The sequence below is a fragment of the Balaenoptera acutorostrata genome, chromosome 20 (assembly GCF_949987535.1).
Source record: "Balaenoptera acutorostrata chromosome 20, mBalAcu1.1, whole genome shotgun sequence".
Taxonomy (NCBI): domain Eukaryota; kingdom Metazoa; phylum Chordata; class Mammalia; order Artiodactyla; family Balaenopteridae; genus Balaenoptera; species Balaenoptera acutorostrata.
In genome coordinates, this window is record NC_080083.1 from 13,597,388 (window position 1) to 13,612,737 (window position 15,350).

Consider the following 15,350-nt stretch of genomic DNA (forward strand, 5'->3'; position numbering starts at 1 on the left):
CGAGGCAACACAGCCCTACGCTGGAGGTGGGGGTCCAGAGCAGAAGGCCAGCCCTGGCCCATCGTGGCCCTCCCTAAGCCAGTAGGGGAGGGGCGCCCTCGGCGGATAGTCCGCACGAGGGAAAGGACCTGTGGAAGGGCCAAGATACGGCTGGCCTGGAGCCCCCAGGACTGCTTTCCCCCCCGGAAGAGGAGAGGCAGCCAGTGCCTCTGCCTCCGGCCCTCAGTGAAGTCCCTCCGCTCTCTCGTGCCAACAGAGGAGCCGATCCGGCTACTGCGGGAGGTGGTGCTGTTGACGGATGACCGGAACCTGCGTGTGAAGGCGCTGACCAGGAATGTGCCTGTGCGGGACATCCCGGCCTTCCTCACGTGGGCCCAGGTGGGCTGAGGGGGCCAGAGCGGGGCTCACCCCCACGGAACCATTCCCGAGAGGCCACCAGGCGCCCAGAGTAGCACAGGAGATGCCCACGTGCCTGAGCCACCAGTCCACCCAGACAGTAACCCACCCTCCTCCCCCCACGCCGTGGCCGCGCTGTGGGGGCAGCTGCTCCGCACAGAGCCCCTCCCAAGGGCCGGGCGGAAGCCGCTGGAACCCTCCTGGGCTGCCAGGATTTAGCAGGGAGGTGGCCGGCTGCAGTGACAGCAGGTGGGCGAGCCAGACCAAGCGCCCGTGCTCAGCCTTTCTCCCTCCCCGTGGCCGTGGCCGGTTCAAGGGCTGGAGGAAGGCCTCTTAGGCTGGGGACTCAGCCACCTTCTCAGCTGGAGATGGGGCAGGGGGTTAGAGTTTCCATCAGATGCAGGTGAGATCACGGGTCCCTTTCATCTTCAGAGCCCCTGTCCTGAAAGCGTCCAGGAGGCTTTGGTCATGCCATGAAGAGAGCGCTCAGGGCGTCTCTCTCCCCCTGAGGCCTGGATTCCCCCATGGACCCCACCTGGGTTCTGAACAGCAGCCCTAGGCTCCCCCCCCACCCCCACCCCGCCACACACACACACCCCCATCCCGCTGCTCTTCCCGCCCTTACCAATCTGGGTCCACTGTACTTGGCCACTTGTTTTCCCCTCTGTTGGTCATGGGCCTGTAGGGAAGGGACATCTGCTCTCAGGCCCATGCTTCCTGGATGGCCTTTGCCTGCTCCGTCTCCCTCCATTGGCCTTCCTTTTGCTCTAGTTCCCACTTCACAAAATTTCCTCAGACTCTTCTCAGCTCCCCCTCCCTCTCCCCCTCCTGAATCATCCCCCTCACCCTCCTTCTCTTTCTAGTTGATCCCTCTCACCTTCCTGGTCCCTCAGTTCCTTGCCATGGAGGCTCTCACTCTGAATCCTTCTCCTGCGGTACCTGTGGCAGGAACCTAAGAAAGCGTTCCTGCCGCTGACCACCTTTCCCAGGCCCCCGTGCTCTGGGATACTTCCAGGCTCCTCCAGCCCAGCCTGAGGGAGGGTAGGGTGGGCCAGTGCCTGGGAGCAGCATTGCCTAGCCTGGAGTTTGCACCCTGTTTCTAGCTTTGCCCTAGAAGAACTTGACCCAGGGGCCCTTTGGCCTTGGAGTTTTTTGTTGCCTCTTTAGCTGACACCTGTGTTCAAAGCTTCACTCAGGAGGCTTCCTACTGGGAAAGCGTTCTCCCAACCCAGGGACAGGGATGGAGGGGGACTTAGGGAAAGACAGGGTTTGGAGGCGGAGCCAGGAGTAAGTTTTGATGGGACCAGTGGGGGAATCCCCCAGAGCACCCCCATCTGACTATACAGCCTGCCCAGAGGATGGGAGCAAGGCAGTGCCCTCCCGGAGGCCCGAGATTATGCCAGAAGGAGGGGGAACTGTACAGGAGAGCCACGGCCGACGATTTGGGGCTGTGAGTCCCCCAGGGCCTCAGAAGACTGGGCTTTTTGGGGTCTAGGGTCCCTGGCCTCTCCTTTGAGATCCTTTCCCCTGGATGAAGGCTGGCGACTGGGTGGGTGGGAGACCCCATCTCTCCTTTCTGTCCCATTTGCAGCACTGGATTTGTTTCCTTAATAAATTTTTAGTTATGAAACATACCTGAGCTCTTGCTGATCTGTCTCTGGGACCGGGGAGGGAAGGTCCAAGCCACCGCACCTATACGAGGGTGCTGCTTCTGGCCCCTGCACCCACCCCGGTGCAGCCCACCCAGCTCCTTGTGCAGGGCGAAGAGATCCGCTGGGTCCAGGGTCCTTGGTTACTGCTTTATTGCTGTTTGGTTCGAGTATAGAAAATGGAAGCGGCTCTGGAAGAGCCTGTGTACAAGGTAGGAAATATACAAACGAGGAGGAGGGAGCTAAAGAGACCACGTTCCAGCCCAGCCCAGCCTGGGCTCGGGGTTGGGGGGGCCGCCCAGGGCGCATGCAATAAATATGGTCCGGGGCCCCAGGGAAGGGAGGGGGGGACCACCGCGGGAGTGGGAGACCGGGTAGGCCAGGGCTGTCTCAGCCCTCTGACTCCAGAGGGAGGGAAAGGTTAGCCCTGGGGCTAGTGCCACTTGTGCAAAATGAGGAACTTCACATTATCAGTCCCGGGGCGGGCGGGGGAGGGGGAGGGGGGCCCTCCGGCCGGCTCAGTCCCCTCCCCGCTCCCCAACTCTGCCCGACGCTCCGACCCCAGCGGGGAGATTCACAGTGAGAATGGGTGTGGTCGCAAGGGCCGGAGGTAGGGCTGGGAGCGCCCCAACAGTGACACCCCTTCCCCCAAGAGCAGCACGGAGCCGGGGGAGGGGGCCAACGAACCACAGGAAGAGGCGGAGAAGGGCCGGGGGTCTCCTTTGGTCAAAGCTGATATCAAAAATATAAATCTCCCTTCCCCCATCCCACCCCCGTCCCGGGGTTTTCTCCCCACCCCCACCCCCGGGCTAAGGCACAAAGCAGTGAGGCCAGGTGGGGCCGCCGCCCCTGCGGCGACGCTGCCGCAGCTACTACAGTCGTCGGGCGCGGTGTGCCTGCCTGCTGGTGGCCACCGCCGCCGCTGCCTAGGGGCGCGGGCCGGGGCCACGCGGCGGCAAGACCGCTCTAGGTGGGGGAGAAACGGTCGATGGTCCGGCCGTCGGGGCCGGCGGCCAGGTGCGCTCCCTGGCTCAGCACCTCGGCCGCCTTGTCGGGGCTGAGGCCCAGCTCCGCAGTGAACTTGGCCAACGGGTAGAGGCTCTCGAGCGCCACCTTGGGGTCGTGCAGGAAGTGCGTGGTCTGGGCCAGCAGCTCGGCCGCAGCCGCCTTGTCCTGCTGCTTCAGGCTCAGCTGTTCAGCCGTGAGGCGCGCCACAGCAAAGACGCCCTCGGGGAAGTCGAGCTTGCCCTTGCCATCGGGGCCGGGGACGCCGGGGAGCCCCCCCAGCCCCGCCAGCGCCCCGGCCGCGCCGGCCGCGCCACCCACGGCATGCATCTTCATGTGGCTGATGAGGTTGCGTTGCTGGGCGAACTTGCCGCCGCACACCTGGCACTCGTAGGGCTTCTCGCCCGAGTGGATGCGCATGTGCTCGGTGAGGCGGTACTGGCGCGTGAAGCGCATGCCGCACGCGTCGCACGCGAAGGGTTTGAGGCCCAGGTGGCTGCGCATGTGGCGCGTCATGGTCCCGCGCTGCGTGAACTTCTTCCCGCAGATGGTGCACGGATAGGGCCGGGTCAGCCAGTGCGTCTTCTCGTGCTGCCGCAGCGTGGCCGGGTCCTTGTAGCTCTTGTCGCACGACGCGCAGCGGTACGGCCGCAGCAGCTCGCCCAGGCCCCCCGGAGCCCCAGCGACCTTGTCCCCACCGCCTCCAAAAGGGGGCCCGAGGCCGGCGGCCCCTGCAGCCACCTCAGCCGCCTCGGCCCTGCCGTACAGCGCCTCCTCCTCCTCCACGTGCGCCTCCACGTGCGCGTTCAGCTGCTCCGAGCTGGGGAAGCCCTTTCCGCACGGGATGCACACGTACAGGTTGTCGCCGAAGCTCTCGGGCTCGCCATAGGCCAGGTGCGGGCACGGGTAGCCCTCGAGGTGGCCGCCGGGTGGGCTGGGGTCCTCGCTGCTGCCCGTCTCCTCGCTGCTGCTCTTGTAGTCGTCGCCGTCGCCGCCCGCCCCAGGCCCGTCCAAGCTGCCCGGGTAGCGCGGCGGCGGCGCCAGGCCGAGCGGAGGACCCCCGGGCGAGGCGGCCGGGTCCCCGCCTCGCTCCTCGCATCGTTCGCTGGGGGAGCCGCGCTCGCGGCCCAGCTCGTCGCCGTAGCTGCCCAGGCCTGGCTCGTGCTTCATCCAGCGGTAGAGGAGGCTGGGCCCGTCGGGGCGGCCGGGGGGCTCGGGTCCCGGGCTGCCGCCGCCGCCGCCGCGGAACGGGTCCGGAGGCGGTCCGGCCTCCTCCAGCTTCTGGAAGGGCAGCGGAGGCAGGGGCGGCAGGGCGAGCGGTGGCTCCTTGTAGGCTGCGGGGCCGGCGCTGGGAGGGCTGTCTGGGCGCGGGGGCAGCTCGCGCTCGCCCGGCGGCCGCTCGGGAGGCGCGGAGCCCGGCGGGCTTTTCTTGGACAGGTCCAGGCCGCAGAGCGGGGAGCAGCGGCGCTCCGGGGCGCAGAGCGCGGCGGCCGGGCCGGGGCCCGAGGCGTACAGCTCGGCGCAGTGCGTGTTCACCGCGGCCTCGGGGCCCGACGGCGCCTCAGCGGTGGGCGGCGGCGGAGGCCCGGCCGGGGACGAGTAGCAGGCCTGGATGACGGGCGTGGCAGCCCGCAGGCCCCGGCCCGGCCTCCCGTAGGGTGCGTAGCCGCCGCCGCCACCGCCGCCGCCCCGCAGGTGGCAGTACTTGCCGTGGCGCTTGAGGCGCTTCTTGCACAGCGCCACGAGGTCGGGGATCTGCAGGTAGCTGGCGGCGGCCAGCACGGCGCCCAGGCTCGGCTCGGCTCCCGGGGCCACGGCGGCCGCCGCCGCCGCCTCCGCGCCATCAGCCAGGCGGCCGGTGTAGATGAAGTCCAGCACCAGGCGGAACACGGCCGGGCTCACCATGTCATGGTCCAGGTTGAGCAGGTTGTCATGCACCACCAGGGACTTGAGGTAGGCGCTGCTGGCCGCCAGCACGTTCTTGTGTGCGCGGAAGAGGGCGTTCTGCACCACGATGATCACGTCGCACAAGAAGCCCTTGGTGCGCTGGTTGTTGAGCTGCAGCAGCAGCTGCCTCGAGTGGCCGGGCGCCTCCATCGTGTCCAGCATCGTCTGCCCAGCACAATCTCCTGCGGGGACACACACCAGCCGGGTCAGAGCCGCACCGAGCCCTCGCTGCCTGCACCCAGTCCGGCGCTTCTCCCCTCCACTTCCCCTTCCCCTCAGCTGGGCATTGAGCACCGCGGCCTGGGCACTGGCGGAGGATCCGCGGCCTCCAAGAGTGGGAGCCTGGGGCGGCCGGCCTGGACCAAAAGAAGGAGCCGAGACTGGCTGGCGGAGAGGAGGCCAGGCTGGCCTGCACCCCCAGGCCCGATACCGCCGGGCTCACCGCCTGGGTTCTGGGGGCTTCCGAGGAGAAAACTGTTCGGGCGAAGCGACCCTTTCGGAAACAGTTACCCGATTTGAGGAAAATGTCCGCTGCAGGAAAAGTCATACAGGGCTGAGAAGTTTGCCCAAGTGGGATACAAGGGAGCCGAGGAAAAAAGCGCCTCCCGCCTCGAGAGAAGTTGCCCCAGTTGGGGGAAGAGGTCCGGAGGAGGGGAGCGCGGTGCCCGCCGTGGCGCCGCCCTGGCCGGGGGCTGTCAGGCCCTCAGTTGAGGCCCGGGCGGCGGCCCGTGGCGCGGGAAGCGGAGGCAGCGGCTGCCGTGGCGGGCAGAGCACGAAGGCCGGCCCGGCGCGGGGAGGGCGTTATATCGGGGCAGGAGGCTGAGGCAGGAAGCAGGTGGGGGGGAGGGGGGAGCCACGCAGCTCCCAAGGGAGGGAGGGGGCAGCGCCCCGGGCGGGCACCGCGCACAGCCGGCTTCGGCCCTGACCCCGGCCTGCGCCCCACCCGCCTCCCGGCCCCGGCCTCGGCCTCCGCTCTGCATTCGCGGGCCCGGCGCCTCCCTCCCCAGCTCCCCTCGGCCCCTTCTCCACGGGACCTCTGCCGCCCCAAACTTGGGGAAAAGTTTCCCAACTTCAGACAGGCCGGGAGGAGCGCACCAGCCGCAGTCCCTCGGCTCCCAGCTTTTCCTCTCAGCCCCCAATTTCGGCAGCCAGGCGGCCGCCGGGCCTGAACCGAGCCCTGAGCTCCCCGGCCGGCCGCTCGCCTGCCCGACCCTGTTCCCCGCCTGGCCCCCAGGGCCTCGCGGCCCGTTACCTGCGGCCGCCGCCCGGCCGGGCTTCCCTCCCCGTGGCGGTGGCAGCTCCTAGTCGGCGCCCCACCCGCCCCGCTGCCAGGCGCCGCGCTGTGCCAGGGAGGGCAGCGCCCCTGCCAGCCCCGCCCGCCAGCTCCCCTTCCCTTCCCCTCGCTTCTCTAGCCCATGTGCGGGCAGAGCCGGCCCCGGGCCGCTGACCCTGCCGTGAACCCGGCGCAGAGCAGCGGCCCGGCAGTCCTGAGTCCTCTAGGGGCGACACCCGGAGCCCTGAACGCCAGCCGCGTTGGGGCGCCCGCGCCAGAGGATGCGCCCGAGGCGGCCAGCGCGCAGGACCGGGCTGTTCGGGTCCCCTGTCCCTCCCGGTCCCCACCCCTAGAACCTACCTGGGGGGCATGTCGGAAGCCCCGGGCCCGGCTGCCGGCGGATCCAGGGGGGACGTGGCTGCGCTGCCCTCCGCCCGCCGGGCCCCCGGTCGGTCTGTCCTGCTGGTCCGTCCTCCCCGCGTCCTGGTCGCGTCTCAGCCCCGCCGCGCTTTCCGCACACTCTTATCTGGAGCGGCCCGGGCCGGCGGGCGCTGCTGCAGCTATGGCGCCACCTCGCGGCCGTGAGGGACTTTGCGCGACACAGCCACAGCCTCCTTCCTGCGCACCTGGGCCGGAGGCGCCCAGATGCGGAGCTGGACTCAGAGGAGGGGGGCCTATTGGCAGATTCAGCCTCCCAGATGTGCCCACCTGGAGGCCCCAGCCTCGGACTTGCGAGCCCCGCAAACCCCGGAGTTTTGAGCTGAATGCTCCCCTGTACCTATTTCTAAATTCTCACATTGCCCCAATTCAGTTAAGTCCTGCCCGCAAGGAGGGGACAGTAGATGGTGGGAGAGAGGTTTTGGAAATCCTAAGGAAGAAGAAGACAGACACGATCTTAGGGGACCCTCCTTAGATATTCCTGGTTGGGACTGTCCATTTGTAACCCCCCAACACACCCACCCTCACTCAGCCACATGGGATAGGTATGCACAGAATAAACCCGTTTGCACCCAGACCCTCTCCAGGCATTGACACCCGCGGGCGCTCATGTTTGCACAGACACACACCTGCCCCCTTCCGGAGTCCGAGATCTGGCTTTCTGGCATACTCAGGGGACTGTCATGTAGGGCCCTCCATGACCTGGGCAGAGGTGGTACCCAAACAGCCCACCCTGAACTTGCAGGCCTCTGGAGGGACCCCAGGATATGCGACTGGGAATGGCTGGACAGCGCCTCTTGGGGGTCCCACAGAAGCGACCCAAGCCCCCAGATTCCCCGTGTGAGCCGTTTTGAGGGACGACCCGCTTGAACGACCTCGTCTCCAAACCCACGGACCCGAGAGAAAAGTCACAGGACGGCCTGCAGCCCGGGATCCCCCACAAGGTCCTGCACCCCACGTGAAGGCCGGGTTCTTGCAGGTGACGCCCCTTCTGGGAGGGAGGGCACCCCGCACTAGAGAGCGGGCGTTCGCACAGCTAACTCCGGAAGTGTCCCCGAGCCGCCCCGGCACATCAGGCCTGCAGCCAGCGCCTGTGTGGCTGAGTGGCCCTCCGCAGCCCATGCTCCGCCTCTTCCCCGCACCTTCTGACCCCCGCCCACATGGGGGGGGGTGGGAGTGGGTCCCCAAGAACGCCTGCAGTTTCTGATTGGCTGCGCCTCCCTCAGCCGCCGAGCGCGAGAGGCTGGGGCGCAGAGTTACCATAGTAACCGATGAGGTTCGCCCATATCGCGTCTCTCCGAGGCCTTGGAGAGCTTAGCAACCGCGCAGGGCCGCTGGGCGGTGGGGGCCGCGCTCGCCGCCCACCCACCCCTCCACCCCTTCGCCCGCCCCGCGCTCCATCCTTCGCCCCCACGCCCGCGCCAGAAGTAGTGGCTGAGTCACTCATTGAGGGGCCGCCGGCGCGGCCACTCGCGGTCCCTGACAGACACCAAGGTCTCGGGCGCCCCCCAGAGGCTCCCTTTCCTCAGCAGGGGACTTCATGGCCTCGGGGCCAGGAGGCGGCTCATGGTCCCCAGAGGTTCTTCTGACTCCCACTGCTTCCCGAGTCCGCCCTTACCCTGTTTCCACTCCGTGTTCTGGGTCCATCTTATCCCAGTCCTCTTCTCCATCTCCCCCACCCCTGCCCCAGAGTCCTCGCTAAGGAAGTAGTGAGGTTCCAAGAATGAAAATGAGCTGACAGCCTCCCAGGAAGGTGGACCTCAACATCTTGGCGGAGAGATGTGCTGTGTGCTGAGGTGGAAAAGTGTATGGAGTGCTGGCGGGAGGTGGGAAGACTCCTGAGCAGTGCTCTTAAATCTGGGCTTTGATGGATGAACAGGAGTTCTCCCCCCAGGCAGGAAGGCATTCCTGGAGAAGAGAACCAGTGGGACAAACGCTGGGGGCAAAAAAAAAAAAAAAAAGGCGGTGTGGGGGGAACTCTAGGAGGCCAGATCCCAAAGGGTATGCAGGACCTCTTTGACCCCATTTCTGCTGTAATCTTTTATCCCCTTGATGGGGCCAGATCCTAGCCCCACAAGGATCCACTCAGCCCTGTCTCTGTGCAGTGGAGTCTGTCTACTGTGGACCCACCCTAGGGTCCCCTGTGCCCACTATTTTTGTTTTTCTTCAACAGTCTCCCCAGATTCCCACTTCCCGACCCCTATTCTCACACTGTCCTTACATCTGTATGGGAGGGTCTGCCCCCAGCATAGCTGCCCTCCTGTGGACTTCACTCTTCCTCAATCTTTGACCTTTCCCTCCCTCCCTAGTTCCACCTGCTTTGGCCTGGCATTGTCCCCTCCCCACCCTAATCCAGCTCCTCTCTCTGGACACACTCCCCTCCCCCACTGATGGAGCTAGGTTGGGCCAGGATCATTCATTTCCCTGATCCTGTCCAGGAGAACTTTGCCTCACATTGCATGGACTCTTCCTGCCAATTCTGACCTCCAGGAACTCTAACTCCTCCAGGAAGTGGTCTCTTCCCTCCTACCCCCAGAGACTCTTCTCTGCTAAGCTGCCAATGTCCCTCATTCCACAAATGGGTCCTAAACGCGGTTTGCTGAGTGTCAGGCTCTGAAACTGGCATTGTGGACCAGTCCTCCTCCCCTCCAGTTGCTGAGGCGTCCTCTTCCTCTCTCTCCCTTCTCCTGCCGCCTTTCCCCCACCTCCCCCATAGAGGACCCTCTTGCTCATTCCTGGGGAGTCCAAGCCACCCTCCTCAACTTTTCTGCCTTCCCTCGCGTCTCCAGCTCCCGTCTGGTACCTGGACTCCCACTGAGCCTTTCCTTCCAGGCCCAGCCTCCTCCTACAAAGCCTTCCAGACCCCTGGGCTCCCCCACTCCTCTTTCCTCATGTCCCTGACACCACAGCTCTAGATGCTGCCAGAGGCCCCTCTGAGGGTCCAGCTTCCTCTCCTGCCCCCTGCCCCCCAAGGGTGACGACACCGCAGTGGCCTTGTGGGGTATAACGCCGCCGCGGGGCATCCTGTGACGTCACAGAGCCGTCGGGTCCAGGAACTGAGGAGTGGGAGTGGGGCTACTGGGTGAGGGCCTCGGAAGGCCGGGCGAGGGTGGGGTTGCGCCCCCAGGTGTCCCAGAGTGAATAAATCTGTAATGGACCCGTCCCCCCTCCCCGCACTGTCCTCTCGCGGGCCCCCAGCCCGCAGTTCCGGAAAGTTAACCCCTTGTAGACCGGTACAGGGGGCTCGGGCTCCCCCTCCCCGTTCCTGCTTCCGTGCGCCCTCCTCCCCCTCCCAGCTCCCCGTCGCCTCGGTCCCCACCACCCCACCCCACCCCCACCCCGCCTCGCCACTATAAATAGCCCCTCTTCCCGTTTCCTAAATTCCCTGCTGACGTCGGCAGCGCGTCAGTGTGTAGGAGCCGCGGCCGCATGAATGAGCCGCCGCACGAGTACTACGCGCGCCTATAAAAGCCGCCGCGCCAGCCCGGCTGCGGGAGGCGAGCGGGCGCGGACGCAATACAGCCGACAGGTAAGCGGGACTGACCGACCAACGGGCGACAGATGGACCGATGCACGGGCACGGACACGGACTGGAGGGCAAGGAGGAGACCGATAGGCTGCAGGTTAGAGGGCCCCCTAAGGGGTGGGGTTGGGGACAGGGTGGAGGGGACGAGGGTCCACTCGCAACTGCTGGAGCCGGAGCCGGAGGCGTACGCAGAACCCTGTGCAGCACCTGCCTGCGCCCGGATGGAGACGCAGCCACTTCGGAGGAGCGTCGGTCAGAGGACGGACCTCAGAGTCCCTGCGGCTCTTCCTGGAGCTCCTGCGCCATCCTCCCAAGAAAGTGGGACGAAGGTGCTGGCGCCCCAGGAGATGCGCCCCCTCCTCTCCTCCCCGCAGAGCGGTGACTCAGCCTCGCTGCCCCCGGTCGCCTGAGCTGGGGCGCCGGCGAGAGACAGACGCCCACCTACCCGCCGCCCTGGCCGCAGCTTTCTCGGGGCCCCTCCCCTCATTCAGCCGGGGGCGCCCCCTCCCCGTCCCGTCGAGCTGGTCCCTCAGCGCCCCCAACTTCCCGCCTCTGCAGGAGGAGCTGTCCTCTCAGGACCAGGCGGGGGCGGGGCCTCGGCCGGACTGCCCCGCCCCCCATCGCCCGCCCCCTCCCCGCAGCCGGAAGTGCCTCTCTGCAGGGACATCTTTGACGTCACAGGGTTTTGACGTCAAGGGCCACGTGCCTGTCCGCAAGCGCTGGGTCAGAGAAGGGCTGGAGACGCGGGGGAGGAAGAGCAGCAGCGCCCCCAGCTGCGGGCGACGGAGCCACCCTGCCCGGGCAGCGCGCCGGCACCTTGGCTCTAGACTGCTTACTGCCCGGGCCGCCCTCAGTAACAGTCTCCAGTCACGGCCACCGACGCCTGGCCCCGCCCCAGGACCGCGGACCGGGCCACCTGCCGCGCCCCCGGCCCCTCTGTCCCGAGGGTCCCTCAGCCCCGCGCTCGCTGCCCGCGCCACCGCTGTCCGCGGTGCTGATCCGGCGCGGGCACCACCATCGAGCCGTCCCGTCCCCGGTCCCCAAGGGCTACTGAGGGGCTGCCGGCCTACACGCACATCTCATAGCCCCAGGAGTCCAGCGCCCGGCCCCTGCCGAGAGCGCCGTCCCCCGCCCGCGCCCGCGCCGCCGCCGTCCCCCCACTCCGCGGTCCTGACGTCAGCCTAACTGGAGCTGCCGTAGTGCCGTCAGTAGCGCGCGCCCCGCCCCCGCGTCTCCAGGGCAACCGTGGCTTTCGATTGTTACTGTGGGAACCGGAGGTAACAGTCTACAGCCATGGTCGCCCCGCAGCACGCCCACGCGCCGCGCCGCGCAGCGCACCGCCGGGGCCGGGATGGGAGAGACTCGGAGCAGGAGGAAGCGGAGGCGGCGAATCGAGAGTCCATGTGTCTGCGGGGGTGGCGGGAGGTGAGGCGCAGGGAGGCGGGCTACTCCGGAGCCGGGCATCCGCTGAGGCAGAGAAAGAAGCGCGGTCTGCGGAGTATGCCTGACCGTCCCCCTCAGTGACCGTCCTGTCTTCCTAGCCGAGGTACTGCACCCAGGGGATTGTGAGAGAAGGGGTAGTTCTGGGATTTGGGTTCTTTTTATCTCCTTGGTGGGAGGGAGGCTGCTGGGACCTGGAAAAATGTTTGCATCCTGGGGACCGAAGTGGGTAGGCGGAGGAAAGTTTTCCTGAATGCGCCACGACCTCATTCTTCCAGGAACCCCTAGCTGAGTAGGCAGAGGGCAAAGGGTAAACCTTGAACCCATGTCCTGATGGAGTCACAGCCTTCCCTCACTCCTCTTCCCTCTCTTTTTCCCTCTGGGTCTTGAAGGATAAGAAGGGTTCCCCAACCCTCAGGAAGCCATAAAACTTGTAAAGTTAACCAGTCTTTAAACCGTTGTCTGAACATACCAGCCTCCTCACCTCAGTCTATCTTTAGATGCTGTATTCCAGTTTTAGACAATGTCTCAAATTAACCCAAAAGAGGGGGAGTAAATATCAGAGGAGCTGAAGTCCTCTTGGGCCAGTGAAGTGTAAGCAATGACCTCTTCAAAAACATTCTGCATGTCACCTGCCACCACCATCATCACCCACGGGCTGACTGTTGTTTATTGGGGTCAGGACCTCCCAAGGGACAGTGTTGGGAATGGTTAATGCAACCCAGCCCTGCCACCCATTAATCCAATTTTTCTCTACCTCTCCATACCCCCTCCTTTTCTAAACTACTTCTAAGGCAGCTGGTGCTGGTTTCACAGCTAATCAACACCCACACATTTTCTTCCCACCCAAGGACACTGAGGTCTTGGATTAAAATGCACCTGATTCTGGAATCCGGTGGACATCTGTAGTGTGTGCACATGGGCGTAGTGCACTGGGAAGCAGGCGGTCCAACCTGGCATCACCATCAACTGGTTGTTAAGGGGCCATGTTGTTTCTGAGCCTTCCATAAAATGAGATAATAATCCCTCCTTTCTGGCAGGCCTGTTGTGAGGACCAAATAAGATCATATAAGTAAAAATCTTTGTAAACGGCAGAAAGCTACTTCGATCTTAAGTATTCTCTTAGGCTACTATGTCCTTGTAAGGGGGTGGTGGTGGTGGGAGACCCCAGCTCTGGGCACTTAGAATGAACAGGGGAGGGGGACACAGTTCTCTGAGCAGAAGCTCTAGGACTGGGGCTGTTGAGGGTTCTTTGCTTAGGGACTCTCTCTCCCAAGAGCTTTAGGAACTCTAGAGGTGGAGTGAGAGGTAGAAAAGAGAAATGGTAGGGATGTTTTGAAGAGACAAAGTCTTTTGCAGTCTGAACCCATCTGAAGGTGGTCAGAGAGGGGAAAAAACCAAAGGACTGACTGTACAATGTTAGAGTTTTTTAGTATCTTGAAAATCACTTAGGGCACCGCACCGCCAACCTATTTTATGGATTAGGAAGGTGAGGCCCACGCAGGACATATTGTCCAACAGTAGTGAGTGGTGGCCTCTCTGCTCATCTTCTGTGAAGCTGCAGAGAAAACAATGACTAGTAAAGGTCAAGAATGGGAGTTCTTGGATCTGAATCCAACTTTGGGTAAGTTACTTAGCCTCTCTGTGCCTCTTTCCTCAGTTGTAAAATTAGGTTAATAACAGTATCTACCTTATGAAGTTGTGAGATGATTAAACTAGCTAACTAAAACTTCTGCTTAGCACAATGTCTGGCATAGTTAGCACTCAATAAATTATATTCCTCTTCCTATCCTCTAGACCTCATTTTCCTTAGTTGAAAATGTTAGATCAATGATTCTTAACAGGAGAGCTTCTTCCCTTTCCCTAGTGGACTGCATGAGAATCACATGGGGGGCTTTTTAAAATTACACATATTTACCAGAGACTTACACTCTACTCTCTAAGGCGGTGGCTTTCAAGTATTTCATTGCATGAGAATGACCAGGATGGTTTGTCAAAATGCAGATTCCTGGGTCCCAGTAGCTCTGGAGTTGGCCCCAGGAATCCAAGGTTTAACATGATCCTGATGCAAATGGCCCATGGAATCCATGTGGAGGGTGGGAGGAATAACCCCTTAAGATTCCCCATTGTTCCTGGAGGGCATGATGGGAGAGGACATATCTCACTTGTTGGGAACCAGTGGACCACATGATCTGTTTCCTTCTAGGTCAGACATTTTGATTCTCAGGGGAATTTTTACCTCCTCACTTCTGCTCCACCGGACACTGCTCTGGTCTTCAACTTCACCCTTCCAACTTTAAACCCTGCCTTAAAATTCATTCCCCAAATGTCTTTCCCTCTCTCCTTTACTCCTTCCAATGATCCCAAGTTGGCATCATTTTCAACGCTTGGGGCCTTGCTGTGATTGCCATGAGGGCATGTGAGCCCTTAGCTGCAGATCTACTCACTGCTATCCATCCTGAACTGCTTATTTCCAGAGGAGCGAGGAATCTGAATTTGTGTGAAATTCCAAATTTTTTAAGTATCATAATCCCAACTTTTTCTAAAATTCTATGGGCCAAAGCCAACAGGTCTATAGGAGTAATTCAGTCCATTTCAGTCTCTTCCTTTTGCCAAGGAAGGGATCCCTTTAAAACAACCAAAAACAAAACAAAAAAACCCACCAAGAACAAGGCAGTAGCAGACTGTAGCAAGGGAGAACTTTCTCCCCAACCCCACTTTCTGCTGTAAAGTTTCCAGACTCAGTAAACTGTGTCTGTCTGGGCAGGTAACTCCTGCTTTTTTTTTTTTTTTTTCTTATTTTAAAAAAAAATCTTGGACAGCTGCTGTCCGTTGTGAAGAACTCAGAATTACAGGTGATTTCAGACTATTTGTCTTGTTGTCTCAGGATGGGCTAGAGTATTTGTGCTACAATCTCCTAGTCTCAATTCCTGCTCAATTACTAAACTACTTGGGGCAGCCATGCTTGAGGGCCAGATAGGGCCTGTTGTGATCTTCCAGAAAAGGAACAAGCTGGTGTCTGCAGAGGCAGGGCAGGCTGGGGATGAAGGCCCTGGAAGTGGGGGAAATGGCTGAAGTAAGCAGTCTTTAGAGTGTCTAGGAATAACAGCACTTTCAAACCAGATGGGCTGCTTAGGCCTTGGCTGCAATCTCTACAGAGTAGCATCAATCTCAAACGCTGTAAATAGGGTCAAGTTTAGAAGAAGGTTACTTCTGTGCTGTCTTTGGCTTCCATCAAGGTCTAGCACCATCCCACCCTTCAAGCTCATAGTTCGGAGGGGCAAGACTGTTATGGTGGAGAAAGCAGAGAACATATGAAGCCAGGTTTTGACAGGCCAACACAAAACTCTCAGGAATCAGGATGGAGGAAGCCAAAACTAAGTATGGCCCAGGCGGAGCCCTGCCAATTGATCTCTTCCCCCAACTTCTCAGATGTAAATTCTTCCCTGTTTCAGGGAGGCCTCCTTTCTTTCAGGTTGGGACTTAAGACTTCCACCAGTAATGTGTAAGTGTCTACGTGCACACATGCATGAGCTTGTCCTGGGGGTTCATAACTGGAAACACCTCCCTGCTTGGTGCTGCCCTGGAGGCTGTGTGGATGGCGAGAAATCCACTTTTTTTTTTTTTTTTTTTTTTAAATAAAGAGTTTTCCTGTGTATACCAGGGAAAAGATGCT

General features: G+C 62.1%; 2 protein-coding genes across 8 annotated transcripts in view; one reads left to right on the forward strand and one right to left on the reverse strand.

The window, feature by feature from the left end:
* The window catches only part of SMG6 (SMG6 nonsense mediated mRNA decay factor), a 242,674-nt gene extending 240,644 nt beyond the window's left edge, over positions 1-2,030 (forward strand). For 4 of the 5 annotated variants that reach the window (XM_057535375.1, XM_057535379.1, XM_057535378.1 and 1 more), the window contains exon 19: positions 257-2,030. In XM_057535375.1, coding sequence (XP_057391358.1) covers positions 257-387 — 131 coding nt within the window. In that variant the 3' untranslated portion in view covers positions 388-2,030. The remainder of the gene's footprint in view (positions 1-256) is intronic. The other variant, XR_009006232.1, reaches the window with a different exon arrangement.
* Positions 2,031-2,181: 151 nt separating this feature from the next.
* Positions 2,182-15,245, reverse strand: HIC1 (HIC ZBTB transcriptional repressor 1). Of its 3 annotated transcripts, XM_057535383.1 has the most exons (3): positions 13,914-15,245; positions 12,554-12,716; positions 2,182-5,179 (listed from the first exon to the last, which is right to left on the reverse strand). In XM_057535383.1, the coding sequence occupies exon 3, from the start codon at positions 5,157-5,159 to the stop codon at positions 3,012-3,014; it is 2,148 nt and encodes a 715-aa protein (XP_057391366.1). In that variant the 5' UTR covers positions 5,160-5,179; positions 12,554-12,716; positions 13,914-15,245; the 3' UTR covers positions 2,182-3,011. The 3 variants fall into 3 exon arrangements, with proteins under 3 accessions (XP_057391366.1, XP_057391367.1, XP_057391365.1); XM_057535384.1 differs by lacking the exons at positions 12,554-12,716; positions 13,914-15,245 and adding an exon at positions 6,631-7,004; XM_057535382.1 differs by lacking the exons at positions 12,554-12,716; positions 13,914-15,245 and adding an exon at positions 6,250-6,340.
* Between the last annotated feature and the right edge of the window lie 105 nt (positions 15,246-15,350).